General features: G+C 51.8%; 1 protein-coding gene across 1 annotated transcript in view; it reads right to left on the bottom strand.

The window, feature by feature from the left end:
* LOC147235135 (titin-like) overlaps positions 1 to 17,489 on the bottom strand; it is a 183,393-nt gene that overhangs the window by 86,924 nt on the left and 78,980 nt on the right. Inside the window, exons 100-126 of the mRNA XM_086146017.1 lie at positions 17,365 to 17,436; positions 17,022 to 17,120; positions 16,829 to 16,927; positions 16,384 to 16,428; positions 14,105 to 15,700; positions 13,564 to 13,614; positions 13,068 to 13,463; positions 12,672 to 12,950; positions 12,183 to 12,452; positions 11,930 to 12,069; positions 11,400 to 11,526; positions 10,318 to 10,584; positions 9,936 to 10,202; positions 9,443 to 9,706; positions 8,909 to 9,048; positions 8,570 to 8,696; positions 8,021 to 8,287; positions 7,492 to 7,758; positions 6,465 to 6,731; positions 5,505 to 5,644; positions 5,167 to 5,293; positions 3,663 to 3,805; positions 2,170 to 2,293; positions 1,349 to 1,615; positions 1,018 to 1,115; positions 762 to 930; positions 226 to 495 (exon numbers count right to left, since the gene is read on the bottom strand). Of these exons, the coding sequence (XP_086002143.1) occupies positions 226 to 495; positions 762 to 930; positions 1,018 to 1,115; positions 1,349 to 1,615; positions 2,170 to 2,293; positions 3,663 to 3,805; positions 5,167 to 5,293; positions 5,505 to 5,644; positions 6,465 to 6,731; positions 7,492 to 7,758; positions 8,021 to 8,287; positions 8,570 to 8,696; positions 8,909 to 9,048; positions 9,443 to 9,706; positions 9,936 to 10,202; positions 10,318 to 10,584; positions 11,400 to 11,526; positions 11,930 to 12,069; positions 12,183 to 12,452; positions 12,672 to 12,950; positions 13,068 to 13,463; positions 13,564 to 13,614; positions 14,105 to 15,700; positions 16,384 to 16,428; positions 16,829 to 16,927; positions 17,022 to 17,120; positions 17,365 to 17,436 (6,378 nt within the window). The remainder of the gene's footprint in view (positions 1 to 225; positions 496 to 761; positions 931 to 1,017; positions 1,116 to 1,348; positions 1,616 to 2,169; positions 2,294 to 3,662; positions 3,806 to 5,166; positions 5,294 to 5,504; positions 5,645 to 6,464; positions 6,732 to 7,491; positions 7,759 to 8,020; positions 8,288 to 8,569; positions 8,697 to 8,908; positions 9,049 to 9,442; positions 9,707 to 9,935; positions 10,203 to 10,317; positions 10,585 to 11,399; positions 11,527 to 11,929; positions 12,070 to 12,182; positions 12,453 to 12,671; positions 12,951 to 13,067; positions 13,464 to 13,563; positions 13,615 to 14,104; positions 15,701 to 16,383; positions 16,429 to 16,828; positions 16,928 to 17,021; positions 17,121 to 17,364; positions 17,437 to 17,489) is intronic.

Below are 17,489 nucleotides of genomic sequence, written 5' to 3'. Positions count from 1 at the left end.
CAGCCAAACAGCTCATACGTCATTTTGTAACTTCGTGGGATCTCTTATTAAAACCCTGCCTATATCTGGAACCTCTGGAAGAACCAGCATCATTCTAGTGCCGTACCGCACCTGAGAGCCAGACCCTTCCCTTCCTATCTCCTTCACAACTCGTATCATCATCATCTTCATCTTCATCGTGTTAATATCCTGGTCTTTGGGAATGGTTGAGGGAGTCCAACTTACCATTGAGTTTAAGGTTGCCGCTGGTCCGGACGCTGGGACTCAACCTGCAGTTGTACTCCCCGGCATCGGCCATCTTCAGGTCCTGGATGAGGAGGATCCTCCTCCTGCCATCCACAATCTGCTCGTAGCGGCCGCCCTCAGGCAGCTCGTTGTCGCCGCGGTACCAGGTGACGTCGGCGCCGGGTTTGGACACCTCGCAGATCAGCTTGACGCTGTCCGTCTCGGTTCCCTCCACGTTGGAGAGGTTTTTGGTGAACCTGGCCTCCTCCTCTGCGACCAGAGCGACACCCCGTCAACCCGCCGCCGCTCACAGTATCGGCTCAAACTAGATGACTACATTTGTACAATATCGTATGTTCAGGGGAACGTTCATGGGTTGTGTGTTGCTTCATGGAACTAAAAACGGTGATTCATATGTGTGAATGTGTCGTAAGCTAAATCGGTGGCATCCGAGTGCGAAACGGTTTGATTTTTCAGGTTCGGGTGAGGTTTCCCGAGGGTTCTCCTGGTTCCCCTGGCTCTCCGACGGTTCTTACCGACAACGGTCAACATGCCCGAGGACTTGCAGATGCGGGCGTCACACTCGTACTCGGCCTCGTCGTCGAAGACGGACTTGTGGACGATGAGGACGTGCTGGCGTCCCTGAGCCGTGATCTCATACTTCTTGCCTTTCCTGATCTCACTTCCGTCCTTGAACCAGCGTACCTGCGGGGGGTTTAGGGTTCGGGTGAGTCGCCGTGAGGAGCAGCGAGGGCAGGGTTTCCTGCAGCAGGGAGGCCAAGAGGGGCTCACCTTAACGTTTTCCCGGGACACCTCGCACTCGAACCTGGCAGACTCCTTCTCACGGACCTCCACGTCATGGAGCGGCTTGGAGAACTCAACATGCGGAGCTGGAGACACAAGGAACGTCAGGTAGAACATCTCAAACTTAGAAGAACCGAATCTGAAACCTGCCCGCATCGAAGCGCCCGGGAGGATAACGAAAGCAGTCGGGTTCGGCGGTTGACCTCCACACCGCCACATCTTGCGGGGTTCCGCCGACCTCCAGATAAATGTTCTCATGACGAGTTCGAGCAGGTCTTGTAATCACACACAAAACAGCCAAATAATTGCTGTAACTCACGCTCCACGTTGAGGAAGCAGGAGGTTTTGAAGTCCTTGGAGTCACAGGTGTAGGTCCTGGAGTCGTCCAGGGCGCAGCCGTGGATCAGCAGGGCCCTCTTGCGGCCGTCGATAACCATCTCGTACTTCTTGGTCTTGCGGATGTCCTCTCCGTCTCGGAGCCAGCGCACCTCAGCGTTGTCCCGAGATACCTCGCACTCCAGGCGAGCGGTGGCCTCTTCCTCCACCGTCTGGTCCTCCAGAGGCTTGGTGAACTCCACCGGTGGCTCTGAGGGGGCGGACGCTCAGATTCACTGCTTGGCACGGCAGCTGTAAATCTCCTGGGGTTGCGCTCAGTCATCAGTAAGGTTATCCGTATTATTTTGGGGAGTAATAATCTTTGGACATTTAAACTGTGACTTGTATGACTACTGTAACTTCCTGGAAGGTATTTCATCTCCACCGACGTTCTTCTGATGTTTCTGGTTCATCAGATTATCAACTCTTACTGGCTGCGTTGCCGCGGCCCTGGATGCGTCTCATCGCCGGTTCCAAACATTTATTTGGATTGGAGTTAATCTCTTTATTAGTCTTGAAAAGATCACAGATCTAATCTTCGCATGAAAATCAGCAGCGACTGAAGTTCAATAACACGCCAGATTCGCTTCTCACATCTATTTTTTGAATTATTTTCCGTTTCCGGCTGAACTCCTACTACTTTTTATTTATTTTCTCTCTCGGGAGGCCGGCAGCAGAGGTTGGTGCATCTGCCGATGATTCCACGGCCCCGATGACCTCGCTGGCCGAGAACCTCCCACGTTCTCCTTGTTGAGCGGCCTGTACCTTTGACGCTGAGCACGGCCTCCGTCTGGAAGTCCTTGGCGGTGAGTCGGACCTGACCCGCCTCCTGCAGCTGGACGTCCCTCAGCGTCAGGCGGTGAACTTTACCCTCCGACTTCAGCACCACCTGAGGAGGCCACGGAGGCGTCAGGAGCGGCTCTCGGCGGGCGCTCGGCTCGAACCCCGACCCCTGACCCCCGACCCCTGACCCCTGACCCCTGACCCCCGACCCCCCGGGAGCCTCATTTGCTGCTCCCTCCCGTTCAAACCAGGACCTTTGACTCAGGGACACACAACCAGTTTTTGTCTGATTTCAGGAATTTCACAAATGTTTTCTGCAAACTTGGTTTTCATTTCTAGGAAACGTGTCTCAATCCAAGAACTTTCCCGGTAACTCTTATAATCTTTTGTGCCGATTCGGTGTTTCCCCTCGGGAACGAGGTCTCTTCTGAGTCCTGACAGCTCAGACTGAAACCGGCAGCTGCTGCCCCCCCCCCCCCCCCCCCCCGACCTTTGACCTCGGTACGCAGAGGGAGGACTTTCCAGTTTTGGTTTCCAATCAGCAGGAATCTGATGGTCTTTGACAACAAGCCGCTCGCCTCCTTCTGCGTCCAGTCAGAGGAGAGTGTTTCCATGACAACATGCAGGGCCGAGGTCGGGGTCTGATTTATTCAGCCCCGGTTGTTTGCTTTTTTCTTGTTTTTCCCTGGAAGTTGTCTTCTTCTGGGTTTTCTCTGGTCTCCTAATCAATCAGCTGCTTCTGATCCGGCGTCAGATGAGAGCCTTCGAGCGGCTCGACATCCCGTTTGGAGCAAAAACACCATCGCTTGTCTGATATTGTTTTAGTGTTTGGTTTGTAGCTGGCCGTCGCAGAGCGTCGCTGCGTCAAGTAGAATTCTCAAGGGAGAAAAGAGCGGTGGACTGTTGGTCAGAATCCACAAACGACTCGTTCCAACAGCACAACCAATAGCGAGGTGGTAATCATCACACAGGGTTCCATCTTTCATAATATCTGGTGTTTTATCTACTGAAACCTCTATTTTCGTCCCTATTTCGGGAAACGTCCTTTCCTGCTTGAATCAGCTCAAAGCCGCTCAGATCTCAACGCTCCGCTGATGTTTTAGATCCTCAAACGTAAAACACGTCGTGAGGTCGAACTCTGGATTGCACAGTTGCCCGGCGGGGAGGGAGTGTTTCTCCGGTTCTCATGTTTCTGGCGCTGGCTAAACCCAGCTGATTCTGACGGTTACGACTCTTATTTCAGTGTGAAATCAAGCGGTGAGGGTTTTAGCTTCGCGCCGCTGAATCGCCGCCGGCTTCCTGGAGCAAAGTAACCCCCCGGCCCCCCCGCCGACCCCCCGCCCCCCGACACACACAGCAGCTGTTAAAAATAACGCCCCGGGAAACGCTTGCGCGGCAGAAAGTTTCCTTCCCGGCAACGGAACCTTATATGAAGACGGCGGCGAGGGACGTGTCGGCGGAGGTGAAGGACTCACCCGCTCGCCGGCTTCCAGCTTGGAGCTCCCCAGGAACCACTCCACCGGGATGTCCTCGTAGGAGAGCTCGCACTCGAAGGTGGCCGTCTCCCCGGCGGTCACGCTCACATCCTTCAGGGGCCTGGACAGGCCGATGACCCGGGCTTTGGACACGCCAGAGGACATGATTAGCTCACCGGCTGGATGGATCCGATAAATCCGAGAGAGGAGGCCGCCGCCGGCGCCCCGTCCTGCTGCGATGGGTCCGAGCGCAGGCCGCTGGACGCCCCGGGGACAACTGGACCCGGACTCCCTGCGACTTGGCGCTGGGGGGGCGGCTCATTAGCATACAACCTGCCATCGGATGTATATGGCCGGCGGAGACCAATCCGGGAGGGGGTCGCGGCCCGGAACCTGCCAATCTCTTGCACCCCGCTCTACATAAGGCATGCGGCTTCCAAAATAACCGAGGCAACTGATTGGCCGGGAGCCCGCCGTCGGTCTGCTCCTGTCAATCAGCTGCCAGATTCCCCCGGAAAAGGAGAATGCGTCGCCCCTGAAGGAGTTACCCGATCGGGAGCAGAAGTGTTGTAACAGCGACACGTGTCCCGCGGTGTCGGGCGACCGGCGGCGATCTCGCCGGGATGTTGTCGGATTAACGGGATCGGAGGAACATCGACACCTGGTTTACGGAGAACCGAAGCCTGGCGTGGCGTCAGCCTTAAGCCGGCCTCCTTTCCAGGACAGAGAACCGTCAAATTCCTGCCCGCTTGTCTACGATTCCAAGAGGGAGGTGATCTGATCTTCTCGGCTCTCCTTCGATCGCCGAAGGTTAATCAAACAGCCGATCTCTGGATTTGTAGATTCAGGTTTAAGACTTCCTTTCACTGAACAATAGGACAACGACAGCGACAGACTGATTGACAGGAGCCGATCAGATTGATTTGACAGGAGCCGATCAGATTGATTGACAGGAGCCGATCAGATTGATTGACAGGAGCCGATCAGTCTGGCTGTTGTCCCTCGGACCGCCGTGGCCAAAGTGGGCAGGTAACTAAAGCCTCTCAGGGCGGTTCAGACCACATCCCTGAGAGCCCCGGAGGTTCCAGATGGTGTCACTGATACTTTTTTCTCTTGCTTTTCTCAACTTTAAAATGTGTTCATTTGGAGGCTGAAAGAAAACTTGCTCTCCTTGTCGGCAGCCAAGTTCAACCCCCATCCGCCCTCTGGTGGACAAACTCCATAAATGCCCCCCCTCTCCCTTCCTCTCTCCGTCTGTCTATTGGTCGATCCCGCAACCGATCGCCGATCGATCATCCATCAGGACATCTTTCTGTCCGTCCGTCCGTCCTGAGGAAAGACTGACTATCACGCGACCGGGTTTGAACCGTCGATTTTCGGTTTTGGCAAAAAGTGACGGCCGTGTTTCGAGAGGAGGAGCTTCTGGAAGATGTAGCCCACCCTCCTGTTCCCGGTGGAGATCGACGCGTCATCAGCGAACGTATCCGCATGCTATCGGTCTCACCTTTGACCCGGAGGCTGGCCGAGGACCTGGCATTGGCTGCCGAAAAGTCCACGCCGCCCGCCATGTCCTTGCGGCAGTTGAAGAGGATCAAGATGTGTCGCTTTCCTTCCTCCTTGATCTCCACGTCCTGAGGCACACAAGGGAGCAGATCCAGGTTCACCTCGGGTTACTATTTGGCACATTTACTAGTTTTATACCTTTTTTCCCTCTTCGAGAAGTGACGTTAGCGGAATATTATCAACCGAAGAATCACATTTACAATGCGAGGTCAGACCGTATCTCCTCGCAGGTTCTTTTTCTGTACCGTTGAATTTCTAGTTTTGTAATCTGGATCTTACGGGGGACGGATGCAGCGTCTCGCCCTTCAGTTTCCAGACAGCGTGCAGGTCCTCCTCCGAGATCTCCGTCTCAAACTTGGCCGTCTCCGTCTCCGTCACCTCCACGCTGTACAGCGGATGGACTACCTTGATGTCGCGCTCTGCGGAGGTTCGGACAGAGGTTAGCGGAAGGCGACCGATGGGAGCCGTGAAGCCAACCGGGTGGAACACGAAGAGGAGAACAGAATGGACTTCCGATAAGACGGGTTTGTGCCAGAAGCTGCCGCTCCCATTCAGAGCGACTTACAGTTTGTGCAGAAGCGGGACAACCGATAATCATCAGCTACAAATAAGCGAAAACTGTGAGGCGCTACTTTGAGTTCTGTGATTACATTCATGCATTTGTAACTGCAAGGCGTCCCTGAGGTCCAAAGCAGTGGACCGGAGGGATGGTTAGATGAAACGTTGCCCTGCTCTACATCTGGATTATCAGACATCTACCTAAACATGAAAAGACACTTTCCAAAGATTTGTTTCTTTCCGCTCGTTGATCAGGTTACAAAGGGATCCGTTGGTCGGAAAATAACGCTTGGATTCCCCCGCAAAGAATCAAACGCTAAAGAGTCAAACTTGCGCATCGTGAATCTTCACACTGAGTTCTTTCCTGTTCGAATCTGCACAGAATAATCAGAGCGTTAAAACATGTGCACCGTCTCTTGAAGGGACGTCGGACTGCGCTTTCATCCGACGTCCTCCGAGTGTCTCCATGCACTGTTTTAATCCCCGGATTATTGGCTCAGATTATCCTCAAGGAACAAAGCTCAGGGTCAGCAAGCGTTCAGAATCGGAGAGCGGTGATGGAAGAAGTGAGGAGGATGAGTGGCGGCCACGTGGCGAGGAGGGCGGCTGGAAGGGGGCGAAGGTCCGACGCTGAGCTCCCGACGACGGAGCGAGCAGGTGGAAGCTCGCGGGCCGGATTACCTTCGATGTTCAGCGTGGCTGCGGTTGTGTCGCTTCCGCAGTCGCAGGTGTACTCTCCCATGTCGCTCTTTGCCGCCTTCTTGAGAACCAGCGTGCGCTTTTTGCCGTCCGAATTGAGGAGAACATTCTTGGACGGAAAGATTTCGTTACCGTCTTTGAACCACCTGACTTCGCCGGCGGCCTTGCTGAGCTCGCAGGACAGCGACACCTCATCCTTTTCAATAGCAGTGTAGTTTTGGAGCTTGACTGTGAAATAAAGGTCGCCCTCTGCAGGAAGACAACAGCAAGAGATGCTTAATTCCAGGATGGTGTTTTTCTCTTGAGCGGACACATCTGATATTTCTGTTAGTGCACAAAAACACACACAACACAGATGTTGACTGCCAAACCACCGGGGCTGAGCAGAAGAACCGCCGGTACTGCTTTTGCCCGAAGTACCCGCTGCTGCGTGGAGCGCTGATTTCAGGCTCACTTCATGCTTGGAGCCTTAAAGAAAGGACATCAAACTAGAACCGGGAATTCGCGAGGCGTTCCTCGGGGCTCGGGCCGTTTGCAAGACAATCTGATGTTCACCCTCCGGTGAGACCATCACAAGGGCCTCCCTTCAGAACAGCCCTCTTCGGTGGTCTTCATGGGGTGAGCGATTTTTAAAAAGTGGGCCAGAGAAACTCCTGTCTGGAAGTATTTTGGGGACAACGCATGAGGGTTGGTCTCCTGTCGATCCTACTGGTGGTGCCAGATAACTTACCCATCTCATCTGAACACAGAGACGGGAGCTAACCCTGACCAGCTGTGTGTGGTATTAAAAGCATTCTGCAACGCTGATCGATCAATGGGTACATTTTCCAAGTCCACGGTGGACAAATCGTGACGGCTGAGTGGGAACTCTCTGTCTCAGTCTCTCAGTCTCAGAGCCGAAGGTGATCGATCGATCAAAACGGGCCCCCGGGTGGTTCACCGGTCCAGTGACTCGCGACACACAATCACGATTTTAGTTTGTTCTCAAAGTTAAGAGGAGGAGACTCACCGAGAACCGTCAGCAAGGCCTCTGAGCTCTTGTCCATGGCCTCCGCCCTGATGTCGGAGGTGTCATCCATGGTGACCTCCTTGAAGGAGAGGGTGTGCACCCTGCCGTCTTCCGACATGTGCACCACCTTGCTGGGGTGCAGACGCATGTCATTTTTGTACCAGACCACCGGGATGTTCTCGTGAGAGAGCTCAACACTGAACTCTGCAGTTTCACGTTCCTTCACCATCACGTCCTTGATAGGTTTGATAAATTCAAGACGAATGCCTGACAAACAGAAGTTATGTACAAAATATTTGGATCAAAATAAGCCGGTTTAAGGTTTTCTTCATCTGTGTCCGATGAGCATTTGCCAAAATTGTGTGTCAAACAACTCCGGAAGTGCCTTTCGATGTGTGCGACCACGACAAGGTCGGTTTCCCCATCGAGGACAAGAAAAACTCATTCTTTGTCCGCGGAGTTTTTGACAGACTTTTGGCAAAATTATTATCCAGGGAAAACTAGGCGGTGTGCACGCTGTGTGACCGACCTTGGATGATCAGCCTTCCAGATGTTCTCTTGTCTTCGGCCTCGAACATGTATTTAGCTTCGTCCTCGTATCTGGCGGATTTTACGATCAGAGTGTGCCTGTTTCCCTCCGTCAGAAGCTCAAACTTCTCATCGTTTGCCAACTCCTGAGAGCCCTTGAGCCAACGGAAGCCTTTGGGCTCTCTAGAAATTTCCAGGTCAAACCTGGCCTCGTCCCGCTCAAACACCAGCACGTCGGCCAAAGGTGTAATGAATGTGACCGGCAGCTCTGTTGGTTCAGACACACATCGGTACGGTTAAAAAGCCCTGGAGGAACCGGGAGGCCGCTGGCTCGCGGTCCGCCGAGTCAGGACAAGTAAGAAACTGTTGATTCCCAAACTAAATTTGTCGCTCGCAGAATGCGGATCGCTTTACACAACATGGATCCCACGTTCCCGAAGGTGTCGAGAGGCCGTAAGATTGAGTACGAGACAGAAAACAAGTGAATGAGGTCTAGGGGGCGTGTGTGAGGACTCAAGGTGGAGTGGGAGAAGGATAACTGAAAGCTCACCCTTCACTTTCAGGTTAGCCGAACACTTGGCGTTGGCGGCAGAAAACGCCACCTCGCCAGTCTGAGGCACCTTGCAGTTGTACAACACCAGAGTGTGTTTAGAGCCGTCCTCCACGATCTCAACGTCCTGCAAATGGCCAACAAACTTCAGCATTTCAGCAAGACACCGGGACGCGACAGGCGATCGCCGCTGTCAAGTGCGAGCTTGCGAGACCGCTAAGGTTCGCACATTTACTGGTACAGGTCGGATATGAACAATGTGAATTTCTTAGACTTCCTGATTCGAAGAGAACAAAAACAGAGAGCATCAAAGCGAAGACAATATCTACGTAGACATACGGCAGACGGAGCGAGGACTTCTCCATTCAGTTTCCACTGGCCGTGGACATCGTCTTCACTCAGCTCAACTTCAAATCGAGCCGTCTCTCCATCAAACACCTCGACACCATAGATGGGCCGAAGCACCTTGACCAGGCGAGCTGACGGTGAACAGAGGGAACAGCTGACTGACGACATCCGACAGAAGGACTCACGCAAAGATCAGACCGACCGAGACGCACGGACACAACTGCAGCTCCCGGTATGCTTACGGAACAAAACTAAGCCAAGCTTTTGTGCCGCAAGCAGTGCTCGTCTACGGTCCCTTTCTGTGTTTTCAAACTCTCTGAGGAAGGTGGGCTGATGACACACATGGATAGTGGTATTAAAAGGAATGATTAGACTATGGGTCAGGCGTGAAGCAGTGCTACAACGTCCAAGTGTGGGATGGATGGCTGGCCGGTCGTGAGGTGACATTAGGGGACGATGTCAGGGGTGGGAGGTTCGTTAAGGGGGTCGCCTCTAAGGAAGCAGACGCACAATCTGCAATTTTACCTTGAATGTGAAGTGTTGCCGTTGTCTTGTCTGTTCCACAGTCACAAACATACTGTCCTTTATCCTTGTCTGCCACCCTCTGGATTACAAGCGTTCTACGTGTGCCCTCGGCGAGGACGGCCACATTCTTGGAGGCCTTCAATTCGTCCTCATTGTGGTACCACACCACACCTACGTCTTTGTTGAGCTCGCAATCTAGAGTCACTTTGTCTTTCTCCACTGCAGTGTAGTCCTGCAGCTTGACAGTGAAGTATGCGTCGCCCTCTGGAAGGTGGGACATTTTCGAGTGACCCTCGGTTGTGTTTAAACAGCACACGCATCACGTACGACACAAAGAGATCACGTGACAAAGGACAGCGATACAAAACACGGGGAACGTCACGGGACACGCCTCGCGGACGAGGCCAGCGTGAGGACCTGGACAGACACCGACATGGACAGACGAGGGCAAAACAAACAAAGGGACAAAGGGGGCGAGTGTCCTCGGCGTTACCTATGACCGTCAAGTTGGCCATGGAAGGAATTCCTTTAGCTTCGGCCTTGATTTGGCAAATATCGTCAAGAGTCACGTCCTTTATTTCTAGCACGTGCTTCTTTCCGTCCACATGAGTGACCACCGTCCTGCTGGGGTGGATTTTTACGTCGTTCTTGTACCAAGTAACGGGGATGTTTTCGTGGGAGAGCTCCAGCTCAAACCGAGCCGTGTTGCCCTCCTTCACAGTTTGGTCCTTTAACGGCGTAATAAATTTGAGCCTGATACCTATATTTGTATTAGTAAGATATATTCATGTGAGTTCATTGGAAAAAGAAGTCAACCAACTCAATGAATAAAGTCCCCGCGCGCCGAGAATCGGCGAGTCGTTTCCGCAACTTACCCTCCACTGTGAGTCTCGCTCTCGATGTTTTGTCCAAAACCTCAATGGCATATTCATCCTCATCATCAAACTCACAGCAGTTAATGATTAGCATATGCTTCTTTCCATCATCGATGATGTCATATTTTTGGTCTGGGGTGATGATGTCAGCCCCCCTGTACCACATGACCTTAGAGACATCCTTGGTGATGGCGCATTCAAATTTAGCCTGTTTCTTTTCAGGCACAGAAACGTCCTTCAGCGGGACAACAAAGTCCATTTCGATTTCTGGTTTAAAGGGTAACACAACAGCAACACATAATCAACAAACCGACCACGGCATCACTTGTCAACAAGCAGCGGCAGGGTTAGTGTTCTCAGAGGGGCTCAACGAGGCCATCCGACCCATGAAATGGTGTTGGCCATTAGACTGTGGCGAATCGAGGCAAAACGAAGCTCGTCCAATCCTGCCGAAACCTTCCGTGAACTCTTCGTCTTGTGAGGCCTTTGCTTGAAAATAGGGTCGTTGGGGTAACAGCAGATGCAAGCCGTCAAGCGGTCTTTCAGAGTCTTTGTATTTGTGCACCTGAAAAGCACTTGGATGTTGATTTCGGATCGTCCGAGCCTTCGTGGCGTCCATTCTTCCTTTCGTCCGTTTTGTATTTTTACAAAAATCCAGGTGAGAATGTTGGGTCTTCTTTCCAAACTCGTCTCACTGGACCGTTTGATGAGTATGGAGATCAAGAAGCCGCCACGCGCAAGAGCAATACTTCATCGCCGACAGTACGAATGTTTACCCGGTGCTTTTCCAGCTTTTTTTGAGCAAAAGTGCGACACGCTGTGCTATGAAGAAAGGAGATCTTAAGAACTGCAAAACACCAACTCTGCTTTTGTTCGGGTTGAACAGACGGTGGCCAGATGGAGTGGCGCAACACAAAGCGCATGACCCATCAACCCTGTGGTTTAAAGACCTAAGGTCCAATCATGGGCCAAAATGCTTTATTTAAATGGTGATGGACTTTACGTCTTTATCTTCACAGCTAATATGATGACAAGCCAATTCCCTCTTGGTCCCTTCCGGGTTACCTGGCGTCCCTGCTTACCTTTCACGTTGAGCATTGCACTTGTGATGGCATTGAGAGCCTGGTAGGAAACCTCTCCGGCCTGGTCCAGCTGGCAGTTTTTCAGAGTGAGCCTGCGCACCCCGCCTTCCATTTGGATGTCGCATGTCTGAGAAATACATTGAAATATGTGTGCTCATAAGGTGGATGACATCGGAGTCCTATTTCCCCACAGGCTGTTCTCTTCAGGAATCACCACAGACAATCATTCGACCCCGTCAGAACCCTCTCCTCTCCATCCTCTTCCCTCACACCGACTGACTTCATGTCCTCCTCCCCACCATCCATTAACCTCCTCTCTGGTCTTCCTCCAGGACTCCCGCCTGGCAGTTCCAACCTCGGCATCCTTCTGCCAGGTCTTCACCGTCCCTCCTCGGCCCATGGCCGAGCCATCTCCTTCTGACTTTATCTCTTGTACATTTAACGTGCGCTGTCCCTTCGATGGACTCCTTGATAACATCAAAATGAACGTGCAGAGATCCTTTCACCGGGACCCGGGCATCGCTTCTTACCGGGGATCTTGTCAAAACCTCTCCTTTGAGTTTCCATTCTCCGGGAACGTCATCCTCGGAGATCTCCGTCTCGAAAGCGGCGTCTTCCTTCTCAACCACCTCAATGCTGGCAAGCGGCTTCAGGATCTCAGCCTCCCGCTCTGAGAAAGTAAAAGTGTTAGGGTCTACATATAAACCATCAGAGAGAAAGTTAAACGTAGCCAGGGAAGGACAGGGAGGAAGTTTAGGGGTACAAAGACTTTTAGACTGAAACCTCCAAGTGTCAGCTTGGCAGTGTAGACACGCCCCTCCACCTCCATGGCGTATTCGGCTACGTCATCAGGCTGGCAGTTCTTGATGGTGAGCGTCAGCTCCTTCCCGTCCTTCTTAATCTCGATCTTGTCCGAAGGCGTGACCTCGTTCTCTCCTTTCAGCCACTTCCAGTTGGGCGTGTCCTTGTAGAGCTCACATCTAAACGTTGCGACCGCCTTTGGTTTCACGTGCTGGTCCCTCAGCGGTTTCACGATCCAGTCTTTGATGATTTCTGTTGAAGTTCAACACAACTTAGCTACGAAACATACATTAGTAGCAACAACAAACAAAGGTGGGAGTTCAAGTATCCAAGTCCAAGGTTCTGGACAATTGGTCACCACTGAAGCGACACAACCCCGTGCATCATGTCAGCCATATGTATGGTCCAAACATGGCGCGGTGAGGCTCCGGCGTCTGCCATTGGTTCAAGACCGTCTCCTTCATCGCTTACCGATCACTTTGACATTTGTTGAGGTCTTCACATCCTCCTGGCCGGCCACCTCACAGGAGTAGAGCCCGGCGTCCTCCTCTGCCGAGTTCTGGATGGTCACCGCATGCTGCATACCGATGATGTTGATCTGAATCTTGTTAGCCTTCTTTTTCAGCACCTCGCCATTCTTCCTCCAAACCACATCCCTCTCCTTGTTGAGCTCACAGGTCATATAGATGGGCTGGCCCTTCAGGGCTGAGGTCTCCTCTTCCAGCTCTTTGATCCATTTCACGGGAAGTTCTGTGAAGAGAGAACATGGCCACGGCATCACGAATGTCATCGGGATAAGCTGACGTCTAAAGATAAGCTAACGTCTGGCTTGAGGTATCTTTGAGCTGAAAGAGCAGACAGAAATACCTTCAACAATGAGCTTGGCGGTGCAGGATATTTCTTTGCCCGCGTTCTTGGCCACGCAGGTGTATTCTCCGGTGTCGGACAGCTGGACGTCAATGATGTTCAACTTGCGGTCTTTGCCATCCGAGGTAAACTTGTGCTTGGGACTCTCCCTCAGGTTGCAGTCATCCTTCATCCAGGAGGTGATGGCGGTGGAAGGCGAGACCTCGCACTCGAACACGGCAGAGGAGCCGATGGACTCGGCCTCCGTTAGGACAATGTCCTGAAGCTTCTTGATGAACTTCAACGGGACAGCTTTGAGTTTGAATGCCGGGAAACCCTCCTCTGGGGGCGGGGTGCCTCTTCCGCCGGGTTTCAGGCCCCGACCTCTCCCTTCTCCGGGAGACGGGGTTTGCTTGGCTGAAGGAACAGGTCGAGGGAGATCAACTCAGATTCAACTGTGAAACTCGGTTCAACGGCGCCGTCTGAGATACAACCGTCTGTCCGATCGAACACTCACGTTTCAGGCCGCGTCCTCTTCCTCGTCCGGCCTCTTCTGCCGGTTGACCCTCTGTTCGGAAACAGCCGACGTGAGTTTGCCGTACACTTTGTCATCGTGTCTTTGCAAATGTACAGTTAGAAAACAAGTTCTGCTCCAGGGGTTAGGAGAATATGGAGTGATGGCGATTAAATACACATGATGAGGGAGAACAAAACAACTTTGGGACTAAACAACGTAGAACCACAACGACCAATGGAAAACGTAGGATCAGGACATTGCAAAAGAACAAAGATATTCAGAAGGTGCAAGAGAAGACAGAAGCTGGACGAACACAGATGATGTGATATGAACGTGTTGGACGAACGTGACAGAAAGCGTGGACGCATATGACGGATGTTGGGACGGACGACGAGTAAAACGTGGCATTGATCGCGTTAAGATCAGAGATGATGGAGAACATTGAGATGGAGGTGTGACGGTGGGAATGAGATTATTCAGGGGATGATGGCAGAGACTTTTCCAGTCATAACTCAATGATTTGAGGCCACCACCATCTCACCTCTCCTGGTCACCCCCGGCACCTCCAGAGCACCCTCCTCTGCTTCACCTTCCCAGTCTTCAGAGCCCACACTTTCTCTGCCACTGGTTTCCCAATCCCAGGCTTCTTCATCCTCCCGCTGAGCCTCTTCCTCACCTACAGCCTCAAACGAGTCATCCTCCGGCTGGGTGGGGACCTTTTTCACCCGTCCTGCTCCGGGCGACGCCCTCTTTGCCGGGGCAACCTTGTCCGCCTCAGGCTTTGGCGGTTCCGAACCGCCCTCCTCCGGCGTAGGCTTCTTCAGCACCTTTTTCAAAGTGACGGGTTCAGGCGAGTCCTTCGGGGTGACAGTTTTGGGAATCTTTTTGAGTTTATCGACACTCATCTTCCTCTCAACAGGGACCTCCTCCGCTTCTCTTAGTCTGTCCACCTTAGGAGATGGTGTCTTTTTCAGCTGAACCTTCTTGAGCTGCTCCAAAGGCTTCAAAGCAACCTCCTCCTTTCCATCTTTTGCCGGGGGTTGGACTCCTTTCTTCAGCTGCTGAGGTTTGGGCTCCTCAGGAACCTTCTCTACTTTCTTCACAGGACTTGGGACAGCGGAAACGCTTTCCTCTGCTGGCGCCGGTTCAATCTCCTGTGGCATCTCCGGTTTCTTCTCCAGAGTTTCGGGGGTCTGGGTCTTCTTTGGTTTGTCCTCTGGACTTGTGCGATATTTGTGCGGTTCTTCGGCCGGCTTCTTCTCTTTCTCTGCATCGACTTGCTTTGAGGGCCTTGAGAAGGGCTTCAGCTTGACGGCCTCTGTCTCGGGCTCTAGTGAAGGGGTCTTCTTGGCCTTGATGGGTGTTTTGAAAGATTCAGTTTCTTTCTCTGGGGTTTTCTTTCCCTCTGCCGGCTTCTGTACCCCAGCTGGCACCTCCTTTGCCTCTGCTGGAGCTCCTTCTGGTTTCTCCTGGGTTCCTCTAGCCTCCAGCTCTCTGGGGCTTCTCTCGGCCTTTTGAAAAATCGCAGGCTCCACGTCTGGTCTCTCACGCTTCTCCTTCTCTGACACCCCAGCAGCTTCTCCAGGCTTCTGAAACGGTTTAAGTTTTACCACTTCTGCTTCCAGTTCATCCGAGGGCAGTTTTTTCACGGTCTTCAGAACTTTGTCGGGAGGTGCAGTTTGCTCCTCCTTTGGAGTCCTGGGAGTTTTCTTCAGTGAAATCCTATCTTCTGGTTTCTCCTCCTTTGGACCGGCTTTTTGTTGGGCCCACAGTTGTTTCGTAGCTTCTCTCTGTTTGTCGTCTTCGGACTCGACAACTTCAGGCTTTTTCACCACATCTGGTTTCTCTCGCGGCTTCCTCTCCTCCGCAGGTGTCCTGGAGATGACTGACATCTCCACGTCTGCCTCTTCGCGAACCATCTGCTCAATGTCAATCACTGTGGTTTTGGAGACCCCATGAATTTTCTCCACTTCCTCAGCCTCCATGAGTGCGACTGAGGGGATTTTCTTCAGTCTGATCATTTCCTGCTCCCCTTCCGACTCCTCCTTTGTGATCGGGGTGGTTTTTCTTAAGGTTGGAACCTTAAAGGTACCAGCCTCCTCCATCTGAATCGAACGTTTTTTATGCAGAGCCACTTCTAAAGGCAGCAGAGGTTTGACAAGACAGACATGTTCAGACATCACATTGTAAACAAAAAAATGAGTATAATATACACGAAAATGCATGCAGCAAAAAGACCAAACAAGAAAAGACATCTGCCATTGAATAAAATCAACATAAAACATGCGCTGCACACATGCATTTAAATAAACGGTTGTAAAACTGCCCTGTGGAACGCTCAGGTTATGGCGACACAATAATCCTGCTTCACCCTGGGCTCAGGAACTCCCTCGATTGGCCGGCGTCCGTCTTAAATTAGGAGCAGCGACTCGCAAGCTCGTGGTAAAAGTGCAAGATGTGGAAAAATCAAGGGTGGGAAGGAACTCAATGTCTCCAACCCGTCCTCGCTGCTCCTTCTAATTTAGCGTTACCGATCTGCGGGGATTGATCGAGGAGACCCGATTGGCTGATTGACATCGAAAGCACAGCATCCCAACCTTTTCATCGGACCATTGCGGGAAAGCGTAAATGTTTTCTCTTGAGACGTCTTGGACCGAGATGACACCAGACCAGTGCAAGTGCTTGAAGGAAGCAGGAAGTGAAGGGGACGTTTCTGAGCCCGGGGTGAATCGATGCCTCGGTCTACAGGTTTACAAGTTTGATGATGTCACTGGGCTGCTTTCTACACTGATGGTGATGTGGAAGAAAAAGGAGCCTTACCTTTCCTAACTCCTCCTGGTGCCTGGACGGGTCCCTTGGTTTCATCTGTTACAAAGGTATAGTTCAGAAAACTGTTGGACCTTTTTTCCGATGAGCAACAACAAGCGAGTAGATTGAAGTGAAACGTATCTCGGCTCGGTAACAGTTTGATGACTGTGACAATAACATTTAGCTGAACAAATTGAGGCACCAGTGAAAATGTAGCATGCATTTTTTTTTCAAGAAACACTGGTTTGAGGATTGAGAAGGACAGACGGCACAAAAGAAGAAAACAAAAAGAGACTATTAACAGAAAGGACGCAGACCCAGGTCAGACAAAACGGCCAACAAGTGGCACGTTGTAAAGAATGTTAGTCGATTGTTGTAAGGATTACGTAAGATGGAAGACAATTACATATTAACGTGTTTTTTTTTTTTTACAAACTCATATTTCAGATTATTCTACCTGTCTCAAACAGAAGAGCCTCCTCTACTACCAAAGATTTTCCTTCTTCCATCGCCATCTTGGCTACCTCGGCCTTCCCGGCAGCCTGTGGCTTGGACACTTTAATTGTAAAAGAAGGGGAAACGGAAGTATTTCAACAAACAGACAAGACAAGGTCTCATTATTATTCATCTTGAAGTGCATCTCTGAGTACCTGCTTTGGCTTCAGTTGGAGTAACTCGCTTCTCCAACTTTGCTTTGTCTGTATCGGCAGGTCTCTTAGCGTCTTGAACTTTGGCGGCAGGTTTGCTCTCTTCAAATACAGCACATGCACAGAGTCAACACAAAGTTCTGCATGCACAAAGTTTGACCTGAGACCCTCCGCAACTCTGATCTCAGCTTCTGTCTAAAAACTTGGCTACAGTCTTAGACGCCCCCAAAGTCTACAAGACCCAGATCTGTCGAAGAGGAACATTCTTGTACGAATGCCAATAAGCATCTGGCACTGACACACATGAACACTGAAAAGAAAGCAGAGGTAGGCGAAGCTGTGGTACCTTCTGCAGGGGAAGCTCGCTTTGCCAGAGGTTCTTTGCGAGGTAGCGGCGTGTCCTTCTCCTTCACGTCAACTTTGAAATGAAATAACGTGACAGTCAGAACTTTAACAGGACCGAGAGGGTGA

Source organism: Fistularia commersonii, chromosome 4 (genome assembly GCF_037954325.1).
Source record: "Fistularia commersonii isolate RoL2024-O1a breed Wild chromosome 4, RoL_Fcom_v1.0, whole genome shotgun sequence".
Lineage (NCBI taxonomy): Eukaryota > Metazoa > Chordata > Actinopteri > Syngnathiformes > Fistulariidae > Fistularia > Fistularia commersonii.
Note: the sequence above shows the minus strand (reverse complement) of the source record. Positions and strands in the feature narration are given on the sequence as shown.